Below are 16,244 nucleotides of genomic sequence, written 5' to 3'. Positions count from 1 at the left end.
TTCGTATTCAGCAGTAGCAACGTAAGTAACATTGTAGGTACTTAAGAGAAAGACTGGGCGTTGTGGCGTCGTTTAGTGTGACAACTTGCATGGTGACTCAATGTTTTCAATGTCACACTTATAATATATGAGAAACGCATGCGTATCCCATCATATGATTGTGGCAGCTGATTAGGCTTGAGTCCTCACATGCATAAAGTACAATGCTGCTATTGTTCACCAATTTAATCACATTATTCAAATCTAAGAATCACACCAATCCAACATATTTAATTCATTGCTCGTGATTCACCAAGGCAGATCTAAATTTGATCCAATAACATTTCAAAACTCTCAATACTATTGTTCCACTGCTCAATAATTCAGAAACAAAGCCTTGGTCCAAGATACCGTACACTGTTACTATTCTATTAAATTGGAAGAAAGATGAAAAGACCATGTGAACCAAAATAAAAGGCCACAGAGAAATGATCCAGAAACATATGATAGAAATAGAATAATAATAGTAGTAAAATAATGTACAACCAGAATTCTCAGTCCCGAAATCAAAGAATGATTCTCAAGAAGTGGTGGTGGTGGTGATGATGAATCATGAGCAATAAAGTCCGTATGATAATACCATTCCGAGATATATACATGTCCAAAGAATCTTCCAATCACATTCTGTCAGTTCAGCACTGCTGGAGCAGACCCCATATCTATATCATTCCCATCACAAAGCACTCACAAAACTCCCGAAAATAAAAATATAAATAATAATGCTAGATCACTACTTGCATACATTAATACACCACTTTATTAGAGATTAGAGGAAATGATAAGAGAGATGAGCAAAGAGGCAAACAGAGTGAGTTACAACTAATCAGAAATTTTGGACCCTTTTGCTTGAAGCTGAAACTAAAACATGACAGCTCCAAATACTTGTGTTTGAAAGAACTAAAGGTGCAGAAAGACCACCACAGAATATGTATGCCCCATCTGGAAAACAAGACCACTTACTAACCTGTATGAAACACAAAAACACCCCAATTAAATTAAATAACTAATCTATGGACACTACCATAATGTTTTGGTCTCAGGGTTTGATATCAGAATCATCCCAGGGATCCTTTAGATCAGTTGAGACCAATGAGTCAAAATCCTCCCAATTCCAATAGCTTGAACTTCCCAAGCCAGCACCACTTGTTGCTGCTATCTCCCATGGTTGTGTGTTAGTGCCACCTGTGCTAGGCACTATGGTACTGTTGATGGTTGGTTCCTCCATTGCTTTAAACTCCTCCCCATAGTTATAAACATTCGAGGATCTCAGAGAGGTTGACACTGAACAAGGGTTGGTGTCAAAAGAGCTGCTTGAGGTTGAGAAAGGGAAGAGTGGGCTTTGGCTTTGATGAGGAAGAGGCAAAGTTGAACTCGGAAAGATATTACCAATACCAATACCAATACCAATACCAAAATGATCTTTGCCTTCTAAGTCTCTTGTGTTCATCAGATTCTGATGTAGCAGCAAAGGTGGTGGACGAATTAGAGCATGGTAGAGAGAGGGAGCCATGTTTTTCTGATGATCATCTGGAAGAGAAGTTTGAATTGTCATGTGGCTACCTAACATAGCATCCATGTTGGTTGTGCCAGTGGCAGTGCAAGTAGAAGTAGTGGTGGTGGTGGTGGTGGAAGGTGTTGTTGGAGTGCTTGATTTTTTGACCCTCTTATTCTTCCTGCCACCACCAACTGGAACATTGCGTAGGGTTCCACCTTTTGTCCAGTGCCTCTTGCAAGCCCTGCAGAAATGGCGAGGCTGAGACTTGTTGTAGTTGTTGTAGTAACAAAATTTGGTGTTGGTCGAGTCACATCTCGGACACTTCAAAGACTCTGAAGGCTGAGTTTGTTGTTGCTGTTGTTTCCTCATCAGATTAGGCTTTGGTAGCTCCAAGTTTTGAGCCTCCAATAAGGTTTGTTTCCAATCAAGTCCACTGCTAGAAACCTGCTTAGAACTCAAACCCATATCGATCACCCCTTGAAAGCAATAACAAGATGAAGCCGTGAAAGACCAATCTAAGTATCAAGTTTTTAGCCCTTTGATCGAGGTGACAGGAGAGAAATCAATCTGAAGGATAGCAAGAGGATGAGATTGGTGCTAACAGCCCAAAGGGTGTGTAGGTCAAAGGAAGTTGGTGATTTGGAGTGGTTTATTGGAAGGAAATAAGGCCTATGAAGTTGAGAAGAAGAAGTGAGCATGTCTTTTATCTTATGTCTATATCTAATGCCTATTTATGATCTAATCAAAAATTACTTGAAGGTTGTGTGTGGTGAAGGGTTTGATTACTGTGTTGTGGGGGTTAGTTGGAGACGAAATATTCCTATAAAATTTAATGCAAACTTTGGTAATAACCTACGAGTTCAGTTTTCTTCCATCTCAGTTGCTACTATTATAGAATGGGAAAGAGAGAGAAGTACTTAACCCTTAAGGTGATGGTGGGTGGTTGACACGTGGAAGGTTGTAGGCCGTTGGTAGTGCTGTGTGAGTTTTTGGCTGTGAAATGAACGTAGATGTGCATGATGCTATAATAATAATTTAATTGGGATAGCCTTGGCCACCAATGCAAATACAAAGTTGGCAAAGGAGAAAAAGAAGGGCAAGTACACTACGGTCCATGGGCTAAGTTTGTTTTTCTAATGGATTGTCATTAGGGGAAAGGGGGTGGCGGTAAATGTGGGGCCCATGGGCCCAAACATTTTTCTTTCTTAGTCAGGTTAAAAACAGTTGGCAGACGCATGGCTTCTAGTGGGACCCAGCCCAAGGGCAACAATAGAGGCACTGGTGCTGAGATTTATCATCTTATGTCATGTGATTACATGTACCAAGTTTGGGATGTGTCTATGTGTTGCATGCACGTGTTGAGTTTCATTTCATGTCTATGGGTGTTGTGTTGCTTTGTGCACCCATAACATGTTTGTTAAATCAATTGTAATTAGATTCAACTTCTCAATTAATTTTTTTAACCAAAACACTAGTCAATAATGAAGTTGAATACTTGGTATAAAGAAAGCAACATGTTAGCTAAAGTGCAAAAAATGAAAAAGGTTGTGGTTGTGGCCCTCATATAATTTGTGGTTAAATTACTATAAACAATTGCACACGCAGATAGGAGTTGTTTGGGTGTAAGAGATATGATAAATGAAGTTGTGGCAATTATTTGAATGAGTGAAGGACACTTAGGTACCAGAACAGAGTTTGACGGTCAGAGACATCACAAGATTCACAACCACTCGGTCAAATAATTCCAACAGTGAAAAGGAGGATCCTTGTTTAATAATTAAGACCCATAAAACTTAGTTACAATTTTTTTTAATATCTTTTATTTTTTAATTAGATTTAAAATTTTACTTTAATATTATTATGTATTTATATTTAATGTATATCTCAATAATATAACACCAACTGATCTAATGAATTATAACTAACCTTTGTCCTATAATAATAAACCTTAAACAGGGCAGTAACTCATTTTTAACAGATTATTGAAATCTTATATAAGATGCACAAAATGAGGAAGATTGATTAACTAAAGAATAAGACTCGGGTTATTTCATGAATGTTAATAAACTTTATGTAATAACAATAAAGAACGTATTATATTTTAGGATAAATTTATATGTAATTTTTTAAGTTTTTTTTCCTTCTGTTTTTCAACTAAAATTTGGATTTCACCTCAGAAGCTGGTGTATTTTTTATCATATAGATTATTGAAATAAAATTCTCATGTTAATTAAAAAATAGTACTAAAAGTACGTAAATATTCGCCTAATTAATTAGTTCTATTCCATTGAACAATATTGAGCAAATAATGGAATATGGACTTTTTGAATGAATAGGTGTTGTCAATATTGGATGTGTAAACACAAATTCAGGTACAATGGATCAATAGCAGCCAACAGTTTTGGTCAAGGAGTAACCGAAGTGTTATATAGGCGCATTTGATTTTTCCACATGACAAGAACTTGTTAGAAATGTGAATTTCATGTTACTATGTACGATAAATTCAATGGAATACATTATGTTACAAAGGAATAACTATATTTATCAGTTTTTATAAATATTAGTCACTATTTTTATAATAAATATTTTATATTAATATTATGATTATCCAAAAAAAATATACAATAAAATTTATAAATATTTTGAGAAGATTATGATAAATAAAGTTAGGTGTTTTTATTTGTTTACGTATGTAAATATTGTTAGTAATATTATTTTACACATCTTTAAGTAGAAAAAAATATTATTAGGAAAAAATATAGGTTTGTTTAACTTCGGTACTGGAGATGATTTCAAATCTAATGATAATGTCAATATAAGTAGGGGTAATCTTACCGATTTTGTAGGGTTAGATTAGGTTCAAATCCACAATCAAAGATAATATTAGAGTTTATCGTAGTAATTGTTGTTAAGTCTTTTACACTGTCATTTGATTACTTGCAAATGTTCAGTCTTACAAAATTTTACTCTCAAAATGTCTAGTCCTTGACGCTAGGGATGACAATTGGATAGGATGAGGGCAAGTAGTTGCCTCTCGTCACCTACTCCATTTAGTATAGGTTTCCATTTAGTGAATATTTATGAATTTTTTTATATATTCATGAATATTTATGGATATATGTGGGTATTTGTTGAAATAAATTTTTAATAAAATAGTAAGAAATAAAATAAAATTAAAAATAAATAATCATGACATATTTATTGCAAAAAAATTAAACCAAAATATTTTATATATAATTAACAATAATTTTAATATTTTTAAAGTACAAGAAATCATATGTATAAGTACCTTACTATTTGTCCCAACTTCATTATTAAGCGGGTACTTATTTAATTATTTATTTAGCATTCATAATGAATTTTAGTTGCAAATATCCATAGATATGAGTTTTTGGTCATCCTTACTTGACATAAAGAAAAGTGTTAAACATGATTATTAAAATGACCAAAATAATAGACATTCCTCACTTTACTAATTAATTATAATTATGGAGTTGAGTTAACAAAAACAATGCAACATACATGCAAAGGGAAATATTTTAAAAGTTACAAAGATAACCGATTAATGCTCTATTAGAATTGTAATTTGAAGCACCATCCTCTATGTGCACATCTACGTCAAGAGCATGGAAATTCTCATTGGCAACACATTCTTCTATTGCATTGTGAAAAAGAAATCAAAGATCAATATATATAAAACAACAAATGAGAGTAAAATGGAGAACAAAAAAAGAAAATTGGCAATCTTGCCTCCTTAGTCTTAAAAGAACTTGTCTTCTCCTTTTTTTCTTTTTATAGAATTACTTTGGAAAGTATTTGCCATCAAAATTATCCACATTAATAGCAAAGACATCTACTTTAGGTAGTGTGTCAATAACAATAAAAGATCACTAAAAAGGAAAAATTAGAGTTAGATTCTATAAGGAAAAAATATAGAAAAAGATCCAATCTTTACTAATCTTTATAGTAACATCCGCCCATAATTTAATTACTAAGAATTAAATCAATATAATAACATCTAAAATCGGGGTTATATTTTTTTATTGTTGTTGTCTCTTCAATAAATTGCTTACAAGAAAAAAATAGGATAGAAGTATAGTGTTGTCTAATATGGATATCTTTCTTTCATTTTTTACAAACATCTTAACTTGAATGTTAGATTAACGAACGAATAAGAATCGGGGTTATATTTTTGTTGTTGTTGTTGTTGTCTCTTCAATAAATTGCTTACAAGAAAAACTAGGATAGAAGTATAGTGTTGTCTAATATGCATATCTTTCTTTCCTTTTTTACGAACATCTTAACTTGAATGTTAGATTAATGAACGAATAAGAATTTTTTAAAATCTATGTTTTAACGTTAAAAAATAAATTTGTTTTTTGTAAAGCTTAAAAGATTAAGTTAAAAGATGAGAGCCTAAGATCTCATAGAAACATATGAGATAAAGTCCTATATAAGTCTATGTACCAAATTAAATGTATCATTTGTCACAGACAAATATATTTATTAAAATGTTTATTATGTTTGATGTTTATATCATCTAATTTTCAATTTATACTTTAATAGATCAAATTTATTATAATATTTATTATGTTTGACATTGTAAGGCTACTACTTAAATTTGTTGGTCAAAAAGGGAAAGTAAAGGAGAAGATTAGGGAAAGAAAAGAGTAGTGTGTGGAAGATAAAAAATGAGTGTTGTTTGATCAAAGAGAATTGAGAAAAAGTGTGAGAATATTATGGCGGAGCCCACACAAAAAAAAACCTCCCTCTAAAATGAGGAGAAGTGTAGGAAATAATTGGTAAAAATATAATAAAATAATAAATAAAAAAATAAAAATACTACTAATAATAAATAATGAATATATTTTTATTTATTATATTTAAAATAAAAGGGATGATTATGTTATATATATATAATAAAGTAAAAATAATATAAATAAATAAATAAAATAATAATATTTTTCATCTATATTTAAAATAATTTTATTTATGAATTTTATATTTATTTATTTTAAAAAAATAACTATAATAAATAAATAAATATAAAAATATTTATTATGTTTAAATAAAATTATTTATAAAAAATCTTTTTTTTTTATTTTTAAAATAATAATAATAATAATTTATTTATTTATTTTTAAACAAACTTATCTATATAAAAAAAATTCAACTTCTACTCTATTTTTCTTTTATTTCTTCCTTACTAAACAATTTTTATTTCTATTCTTGTACCTACATGGGTGTACATCCACACTTCTCTCTCTAATGCCTTCACTTTTCTTCATTTTTTAAATCAGTTTTCTTGCAACTTTGAGGGAGTTATACCTACAAAAAACACTCTGATTCTCAATTAATAAACTCACTCGATTTAATAAATGAGAGTATATTATGAACAGTAACTTTACCTTGATATATGATACTATTTAGACTTATGATGAGTCCACATTCTATCTTGATTAGGCTTAATTATCCTGATTATCTTGATGTATGATGACTTAGATATTCAATTTCGAGGACATCCAAGAGTGTTGAGCAAGCATAAGCATACACACTTAAGTGCATAGGTGGCTTGGAGTTTCAAAGGGCATGAACCATGTATGTGCAAATGTAAGTGGTTAGTGTTGCAGAATAGGTACGAACCAAGTGTATAGGTGGTCAAGGGTGTCAAACGAATATGAACCATATATGTGCAAGTCTATAGGTAGTTGAAGGTGTCGAACAAGTACAAACCATGTATGCACAAGTGCATAGGTGACTGAGGGTGCCAAACTTTGTGCAAGTGTATAGGTAGTTGAAGGTGTTGAATAGGTATGAACCATGTATGCACAAGTGCATAAGTGGCCAAGGGTGCCAAACAGGTGTGAACCATATACATGCAAGTGCATAGGTGGCTAAAGGTGTCGAACGGATAGGAACCATGTACGCTTAGGTACCCTTGACATCAAAAGATAAACTGTCCATCTTTTTTTAAAAACTCCTTGAGTATCTTAAGATGAACAAGGTTATGTTTAAATAGCTTCTACTGCTTCTTCAAAGCAATGTTTTGTAATCACTTTGGCACTTCTAATGATTAAGTTTCTTAGGAAACAAAAAGACATGTTTAACAAACCATTAGATATCTTCTAATCCAACTGTTTGGAAGGTTTATGTTGTTTCATCTACCCTAAGTGAGATATTATAAGTAGAGTTAAGTGCCAACTATGATTGCTACATTTGAGTCAAATGTGTTTCTACTTTCATCAAAATTTGTTGAATTAAATAGGTGTGTTTTCTTTTTTTCAAGTGGCCATTGAGGGAAGTAGCCACCATGGATGAGGTGTCTGACCATTCCTCAACATAGGATTCTAATGAAGTGTCATCATTGGAGACTCTATCAAGTGACTCATCGTCAAGCTCATCTAGGTTCATGGAATCGAATCCTAGAAACGATCATTAAGCCAATGTCGAGGTGGAGGCTACAATGGTTGTTCAAGAAGCTAAGGATCAATAGGAAAACAAAGATGTCCTGCAACCGGAGTTGTCCTCCATTGATTCAGTCCAAATGACCAAAATGGGGAAAGACACAAATTCGAAGTAGGGTATATGATCCTGTCACCATTTCTGGATAAAATGGGTGCATGGAGAGGTGGCTTCCTTTTATTCCTAGTAAAATGAATTTTGTTTGATTTTGAATTTGTTGTCGTACACAAAATTTTTAATTTTTGATGAAGAGAAAGATTTTTTTCCAATAGATCTCAAGTTGTGCTAAAAGGATGGAGAGTTGAATCTTGATTAAGTCTCCTTTAGTAGAGCTTCGACCAAGGTGGACTCTTTTTATGTTTATGACTTTTGGTTTCAGGACCTAAAAGTACGTTTACCCTTTGACGATTTCTTCATAGGAGTACTGTGGGTTCTAAATGTGGCATTAACACAACTATACATTCAAATAGCGAGGCCACCAAGCAAGCATTCGATAACCTTTATTGTTGTCTGAAAATAAGGCCAACTCCCTCACTATTTATGCATTTTTATTATTGTCGACCAAGTGACAAAATGAAATGGGTGTCTTTGGCTTGAATATCCAAATAGTATCTCCTAGAATGTTTTACCTCTTCATATAAAAACTTTAAGATTGAATTTTTCAAGGTGATGATTAGTTGAACGACAGGAAATTTTTCTAAGATGAGGATGATAAAAGTTTATTCCCTTTTTATTAGATGTGTGTACGTAGACGCTATGACTAGTTGCCCAAAGAAAACCTTTTGACTAAGGAACAGGTCAACCTAGGCGTGCTACTAAAACTCTCTTGATGGTTGGCTCTTAGGCACTATATAAACTTAATTGAATCGCCTCAGATTGACTATGATCTATTAGGTAGTTGTTCTGATTACTCATCTCGTATTGATTTTTACATTGTTTCTTGGCAGGAATGATGGTGCACAATGGAGGCAACAAGCTTAACATTCAAAATTTGGTGGTTGGGCGAGTTCAATAGGTGAAAAATATTAGACTATTATCGTCTGGTCAAGATGCCCAGCCATCGAGGATGATCCTTGACAACATGGTTTTCCACCTAAACCTCAACTAAAGGCAAAGGAGGAGAATGACCATAAGGGAAAAAATTCCGATTGAGACAACTATCATAAGAGGAAAGAGGATGAGAAACATCAAGAAGAAAAAGTGAAGAAACATAAATAATAAACACTTCATGATGCCCCCTGCATGACGTTGGTGATACCTTTGACCGTCTTCAACCATAACTTTTTGAACTTGGAGGTTGATGCCATAAACATTTTGATCCAAGAGATGATATTCACTTAGGGATGATACTACCTTGAGAAGATTGATACATCAACTAAGTGGAAGATTTTTTGTGAGTTGCAAGCATGGTCAATCGTGCTTGTGCAAAACATGGTGTTGGAGCCTATCCCTAAAGGAATTGAGCTGAACCGCAAACTTTAGGAGTTCGAGAGGGAAGTAGTTGATGCTTTGGAGACTAACAACATTTTGATGGAGACAAACAAAAGATAAAAGGTGGAGTTGGATCAATTGTGTTGATAGGTTGATGGCTTAAAGCTTCAGCTTCAATTAAGTGAGGATGAAAAAAAGAAAGGGTCGAAGAAACTAGTCTAGCCTCAAGGGAATTGGAAACTTAAAAGGAGCATGTTAGACAAAGGGTTAATTCTTTTAAGGGGAATTGTGAAAAGGATGACATCAAGAATGACAATGAAGTTGTGGACTCTTAAGTTGCATTATTTCTTTTGTGGTTAATTATGCCTTTAAATGAATTTTTGTACTTCTGGCTAATAGTGCTTAATATTGAGTAATGGAATTTTGCTTAATGTTTGTTGTTTTCATTTCATGTTTGCTTTTTTTATGAAATTTTTCTTAAGTCTTCAAGTAATAGACTTCAAAAGGGTGTCCTCGATCGAGTGGAGACTTAGGAGGAAACATAAAATTTTTGCAACACAAAATATTGAAGGTACATCCTTGACCAAGTGGAGACTCGAGAGGAAAAAAGCCTTGCAATAAATTTTGTTACAAAAAAAACGCCAACAATACATCCTTGCACAAGTTTATAGGTGGTTAAGGGTGCTGAGCAGCTATAAACCATATATATGTAAGCGTATAGGTGGTCAAGGACGTTGAACGGATATGAACCATATACGTGCAAGTGTATAAATGGCCGAGGGTGTCGAATAGGTATGAACCATGTATGAACAAATGCACAAGTGGCTAAAGGTGTCAAATTTTGTGCAAGTGCATAGGTTTCCATAGGTGTCCAAGGGTAGCAAATAGGTATGAACCATGTATGTGCAAATGCATAGGTGATCGAGGGTGTTAAATAGGTATGACCATGTATGCGCAAATAAATAGGTTGCCAAGGGTGTCGAACAAGTATAAGCCATGTTCTTGCAAGTGCATAAGTGGTCGAGGTTTTCAAACATGTACGAACCATGTATGCATAAGTGCATAGGTGGCCAAGACTGTCAAACAAATATGACCATGTATGTGCATATGCATAGTTGGTTGAGGGTGCCGAATGGGTAAAAACCATGTATGTGCATATGCATAGTTGGTTGAGGGTGTCGAATGGGTAAGAATCATGTATGTGCAAGTGCATAGGTGGCTGAGGGTGTCAAATGGATATAAACCTTATAGATGCAAGTGTATAGGTGACCGAGGTTGGCGAATGGGTACGAACCATGTACGCTTAGGTACTCTCAGCTATTAAATGATAAATCATCTCTCTTCTCTTTAGTGACTCCTTCAATGACTTCAATTATCAAGGGGGTCTAGGCATACAAGGTAGCCCACGGGTACCTGATAGCATGAGTTTTCGATTATCTAAGAATCCATTTGATATAATTCTATTTTTATATTTCTTTAGACTTTTCTTCTCTTTTTTTCCCTTCATTTTTTTTCCTCTTTACCAAATACAATGTATTTGTTAGGTTAAATTTTGTAAATGATATACTTTTAGAAGAAATTCACATTCAACACCTAAAAGGATTTGACGTTGTTGGCTAAGAACACAAAGTATACAATTTATATAAGGATCTCTATGGTATGAAACAATCTCCAAGAGTTTAGTGTGTATATATATATATATATATATATATATATATATATATATATATATATATTATTGACATTTTTTTAACATGGATTCAATATGAGTGAAAATGATGTATCTCTATAATTGAAACAATATGATTTTGGTTTGAAATTTGTGTTGTTTCTTTTATGTTGATAACATACTTGTGCGTGTAGTATGTAGTCTACTATATTGGATAATTGTTCGACCTAATTAACTTGATGTTTTGGATAGCTCTATTTCAAGGTTGATAGTTCACGCATTATATTTACATTGAAGTTTTAAGGTGGAGTTAAAGTATGTTAAAGATAAATAAAATTTTGGCATATCATATTTAAAGATATGACGACTTAAGCTAAATGGTTATGCATATATAGTGATTGGGAAGAAAGTGTTGATAATACGAAAAACGATGCAAGTCATGTATTCACAATTTGTTCATGTATTATTTTCTAAAATGTAAAAGAGTAAGTAACAACACAATCAACAATTAAACACAGGGTATGTCTCCCTTGTAATTGTTACAAATTAAGTATTATGGTTAAGAAAATTGCTTGCTAATTTAGGATAAGAACAAAGTTCACCAATTGTGCTTTTTTATGATAATAAGTTGTTATTGTCATTACTAAAAACCTACCCAAAATAGCATGACCGAGCACATTAATGCAAAATTTCACATTAAAAGAATTTACATTATAAGAGAAGTTGAAAAAAAAAAACTAGTCAAGATGAGAAAAACCTTACCCAACATAGCATAACCATGTACATTGATGTAAAATTTCACATTACAAGAGAATTATAAGAGAAGTTGAGAAGAACTCATTGGTCAATTGAACTACAACTTTCTAACTTAATGTCTAAAATACCTCTTAATCAAAATTAAAGTTTCTAAAGTTAAAGATTAACATTTTCAAGACATGTCTCAATGAATGTTAGATATATAAGAATATGCCTTTCAAATTTGAAATTTGAATAATTATTTGTTAGACTTAGTCTTTACTAGTTACAAAATTTGCTTCTTTTTATTTATACTATTAATAAAGATGATATGTTTTTTTGGTGTACACACTTTATTGATTATTTTACTCCTTAACTTCCAAAATGCGCTCTCATTTTTTATTTATTTAGTTTTTATTCTTTTTTCTTCTCTACTTCTTCGTAAATTTATTTTTCCAACTTCTTAGACTCTTTAAATAACTACTCAAAATCATCCATAATTATTAACTACTTACACACACTTAACATCAATTATTTATATTATTTATTTTATTTTTATTTTTTTTATATTAAACACACAAAGACATGAAGAGTCTTATTTACCTTAGTTATTATTATTATTATTATTATTATTATTATTATTAGTTATTTATCTATTCTAATTCAAATAAAATCTCATGGTAGTTGAGATATTTTAGCAAATTTCACATTAATCGCTTGCAAACCTATAAATAGGCATTCTTATTTATGAAATATAGCATTTCTTCTTTGATTGTTTATCTAAAGTTTTATTTCTGCAAGTTATAAAAAAAATGGCTGAAAAATTAAAGACAATTTTAAACCTTAATTGATCATAGTAATAAAAGCATCGATGAGAAATAATCACACCATAATTTCTCCATGTTGGCCGCCAAGGATTAGGATTTCAGGACCACAAAAGGCACATGCACATATATAATTAAGCCACGATTATTAGGGTGTGAAATCCCAATTAAAAAAAATTGATCATTAAACTTGACCATTTTGAAAGGTTGATCCGAACTCTGAAGAGAGGAATGTGCATGGAAAATCAATCTCTTGGTCGGTTGGTTAGGTAAAGGGTATGGGACATGGGATTGAAGAGGACAAAACAAAGAATGTTTGTTGGACAAGTTTGAAAACGACACACTGGATTAATTAAATCCAACTTGATCTCTCTAGTAAGGGAAGAGTCTATTATGTCCAACTAAGATGCCACTTATGTCCATCAAACTACTTTACATTAATTAATATAATTTGTTGTTCCGACTAAAATTACACTCAATTTCTTTAAGTAGTAATATCTTGAATTTAAATATCATTAGTAAAGATTTTATTAAGAATGATATATTAGTCAATTTTTTTGATGAAGATTAATAAATAGTAAAATCGTGAATGCTTTACACCAATAACAAAATTAAAAAATAAAAACTACTTTACATTAATAACTCACTCTCACTTATTAGCCCATTAAAAAATGTGATTAAGGATCCAAAGAACAGATTCGCGTGGCCGTGCTTTGGTGACTCTTGCTGTTGCTGGTGGAGCCAAGCAACCACATGGTTTTAGTTTCATAATTAAAAAAATGTTGGAATCAATTGTTTCTTAGTCAATTGCAATTGCTTAGGTTAATTGAAGGAATAATTTGCTAACAATCACGAGTACACATGTAGCGGCATCACTGGGGTGTACTGGGCCACCTGTGGACCACTTTGGCAATTGATGCTTATTCCAGGTTGGAACAAAGATTGTGATGTTTTTTTTAGGGTTTGTTTATCCTGCTATCTATGCCCTACATCACTATATTTGACATTCCCCATTACTTTTCCTTTGTCACTTGATATATATGAATATGTTATATGTTGCTTAATGTCTAGGTAGTTTCTCAGCTATATCCATTTTTTTATTAAGGAGACTTTGGTGTGATGAACTACTTTCATATTTAAAAGAATTATTCAGCAGTTCCTAGGTTTCCAACCATGTGAAAATGATGTTATTCTTTGTGATTTTTTTTAAGCAAGAGAAGATCATATATTCTGTAGAACAGATGTTTGTTGCAAAGTGGAAACCCAGTCCGGTGAACAAGCATATGTGGTTTTCATAATGTGTGTATAGTTCTTTGAAATTTCTTTGATTGGGTAGGGAAATGAAAGTGATATATAGTGATTAGTGATTAGTATAACACAAAGGACAAAAGGGTGAAAGACACATTAATGGTCGCGTTTAGTATGAGAATCTATGCTTAACATGCAAGAGGGAATTTGAAATTGCCAAAAATCGGAAAAAGTCCCTTACAAATTTAAACTATATTTTAATGTATAAACTTATTAAATAGTAATTGAAATGAATCTCTAATATAGTCCATAAATTATATTAATCAATTTCTTCAATATTAAATAATTTATATTAAAAGAAAAATATTTATTTTATATGTATTCATAATTTCTAGCAGAGATTAATTATTATTTTCAATAATAAATGTTGTTTATTAATGTTATGATTATCAAATGAAAAAAAGAAATACAATCTTTAAATTATGAATATGTGTCATTATTTCATTATAGTCTTATAGAATTTACACGTTAGTAATTTACTTTACACAACATTATTCACAATTTTTTTTAGCATAACAAATAAAAGAAAACCTAGTAAGAAAACTAAAATGAATAATATTTTAACAGAATCAAAAACCAAAGTGAAGATTTTAAAAAAAGTTATTTATCTTTCCAAAAACTAAGGAAAATTTTAATGCGTATTTACTAGTAAAGATATTTTTAAAGTTTCTTCAGTTTCATTGATTTCAATTGTCTATTTTATATCTTATATGTTGATCATATAGTTGCAATAAAGTATCATTCAATATTTGAATGGATATTGTCCATTCTTAAATGAAATATAATGAAATGACATTTTTAAAATAAAATTATATAGAGAATGAAAGTCGTTTTTATTTTAAGGTAATGATACATTAAAAGTCTTTTCAAAGGCTTCCTGTAATGTAAATAATGACATATTGACCTAAAGCCACGTTGGTGCGTCCAAAAAATGTCATTGCAAATGCAGAACGGTGTACGATATTGAACTGTAGGCAAGGGGTTGTCGTGCGTCAATCCAATTTGATATCACATCATAGAAAGTGCCATATTATTGCCACACTCATACTATACCCTCATATTAAATTTGTAGTGAATAACAAAACAATCTAAGAGAAAATGATGGGGGACTTTATTTAATTTTTAGCAATTGAATACGTTGTATTCCAAGGAAACGATATAGGTTTTATTATTTCTGTCTTTGTCTTTGATTTATATTTTATATTCATCTTTATTTTTATATTTGAAGGTGTAAAATTTGTGTCTTTATCTTTATTTATGTAAGGATATATTTATATTCGTCTCATACTTGTCAAAAAATAGTTAAATATATTTTTTTAAAAATATTAAAAATGAAAATTTCAACATAGAATAATTGCAAAATTATATTGAGTATTATTTGACATAAATTTAAAATAAAATAAAAATTACATAAATATTAAGTAATTTAAAAAAAAACTAAATTAAGTTTATAAAAATTTAAAGCAAGTACGAATACGAGTACAAATATAAGGTAGATATGCATACGTCTATCCTTACTCTCATATCCAATTTAATAAATTAAGTATTACTTGTACTTATCTAAATCAATGTCAAAATTAAAGCGAGTTTAAGTGTTACTCATGAATTCAAATTTACTTGTTATCTTAAAGGCTAAACCAAATAGTAGCATGTTGGTGGAGATATATAAAAGCTTATATTCAATCTTATTATTATTAGTGTAATTATTTTTATTGGTAAAAAAATACATGGAATCTTACTAATATTGTTAAAAATTTATTTATTCAGAATAAATTATATTTTCTTGTTCATAAAAATGTTTTAATTGTAAATACTAACAACTCTTTCTTTTTATATTTTTTTTAAAAAATATTTTATTTTCCAGAAATATTAATATAATAATTTAATCCATTTCAACGGACATGAACCTGTCAAGAATTTTTTTATTTTTTTCTTTAAATGACTCTTAATACTAATTTTGAATCTATTATTGATTTTGGGACTTCGGAATAAAGAAATGAAAATTTTGAATGAAATTACGAAGTTGATAGTACAAGTGTTCAAATATCATTTCATTAAACTAAACTCCAAAATTATTAATATATAATATTTAAAACTAACTGATAATGACTTTAGAAGTTTATGAGAAAAGAGAACTATTCTTAAGATATTTATCTATAGCTGTTCAGCACTACTAACAAATCCGTTTACGTTAAATAGATTAAAATTTCAAGAAAGAGGAGCGTAATTTGTAAAACAAGAGTCTGGAGTATTATTTAAACATCTTTCAGATATTAAGAGT

General features: G+C 31.0%; 1 protein-coding gene across 1 annotated transcript; it reads right to left on the bottom strand.

Moving 5' to 3' along the window:
- Window positions 1–250: 250 nt before the first annotated feature.
- LOC109810468 (uncharacterized) lies at window positions 251–2,424 on the bottom strand. The gene has a single exon (XM_020373935.3). It carries the CDS (start codon window positions 1,997–1,999, stop codon window positions 1,076–1,078), a length of 924 nt encoding a protein of 307 aa, XP_020229524.1. The 5' UTR covers window positions 2,000–2,424; the 3' UTR covers window positions 251–1,075.
- Between the last annotated feature and the right edge of the window lie 13,820 nt (window positions 2,425–16,244).

This window comes from Cajanus cajan, chromosome 2 (assembly GCF_000230855.2).
Source record: "Cajanus cajan strain Asha chromosome 2, NIPB_CcT2T_4, whole genome shotgun sequence".
Lineage (NCBI taxonomy): Eukaryota > Viridiplantae > Streptophyta > Magnoliopsida > Fabales > Fabaceae > Cajanus > Cajanus cajan.
Note: the sequence above shows the minus strand (reverse complement) of the source record. Positions and strands in the feature narration are given on the sequence as shown.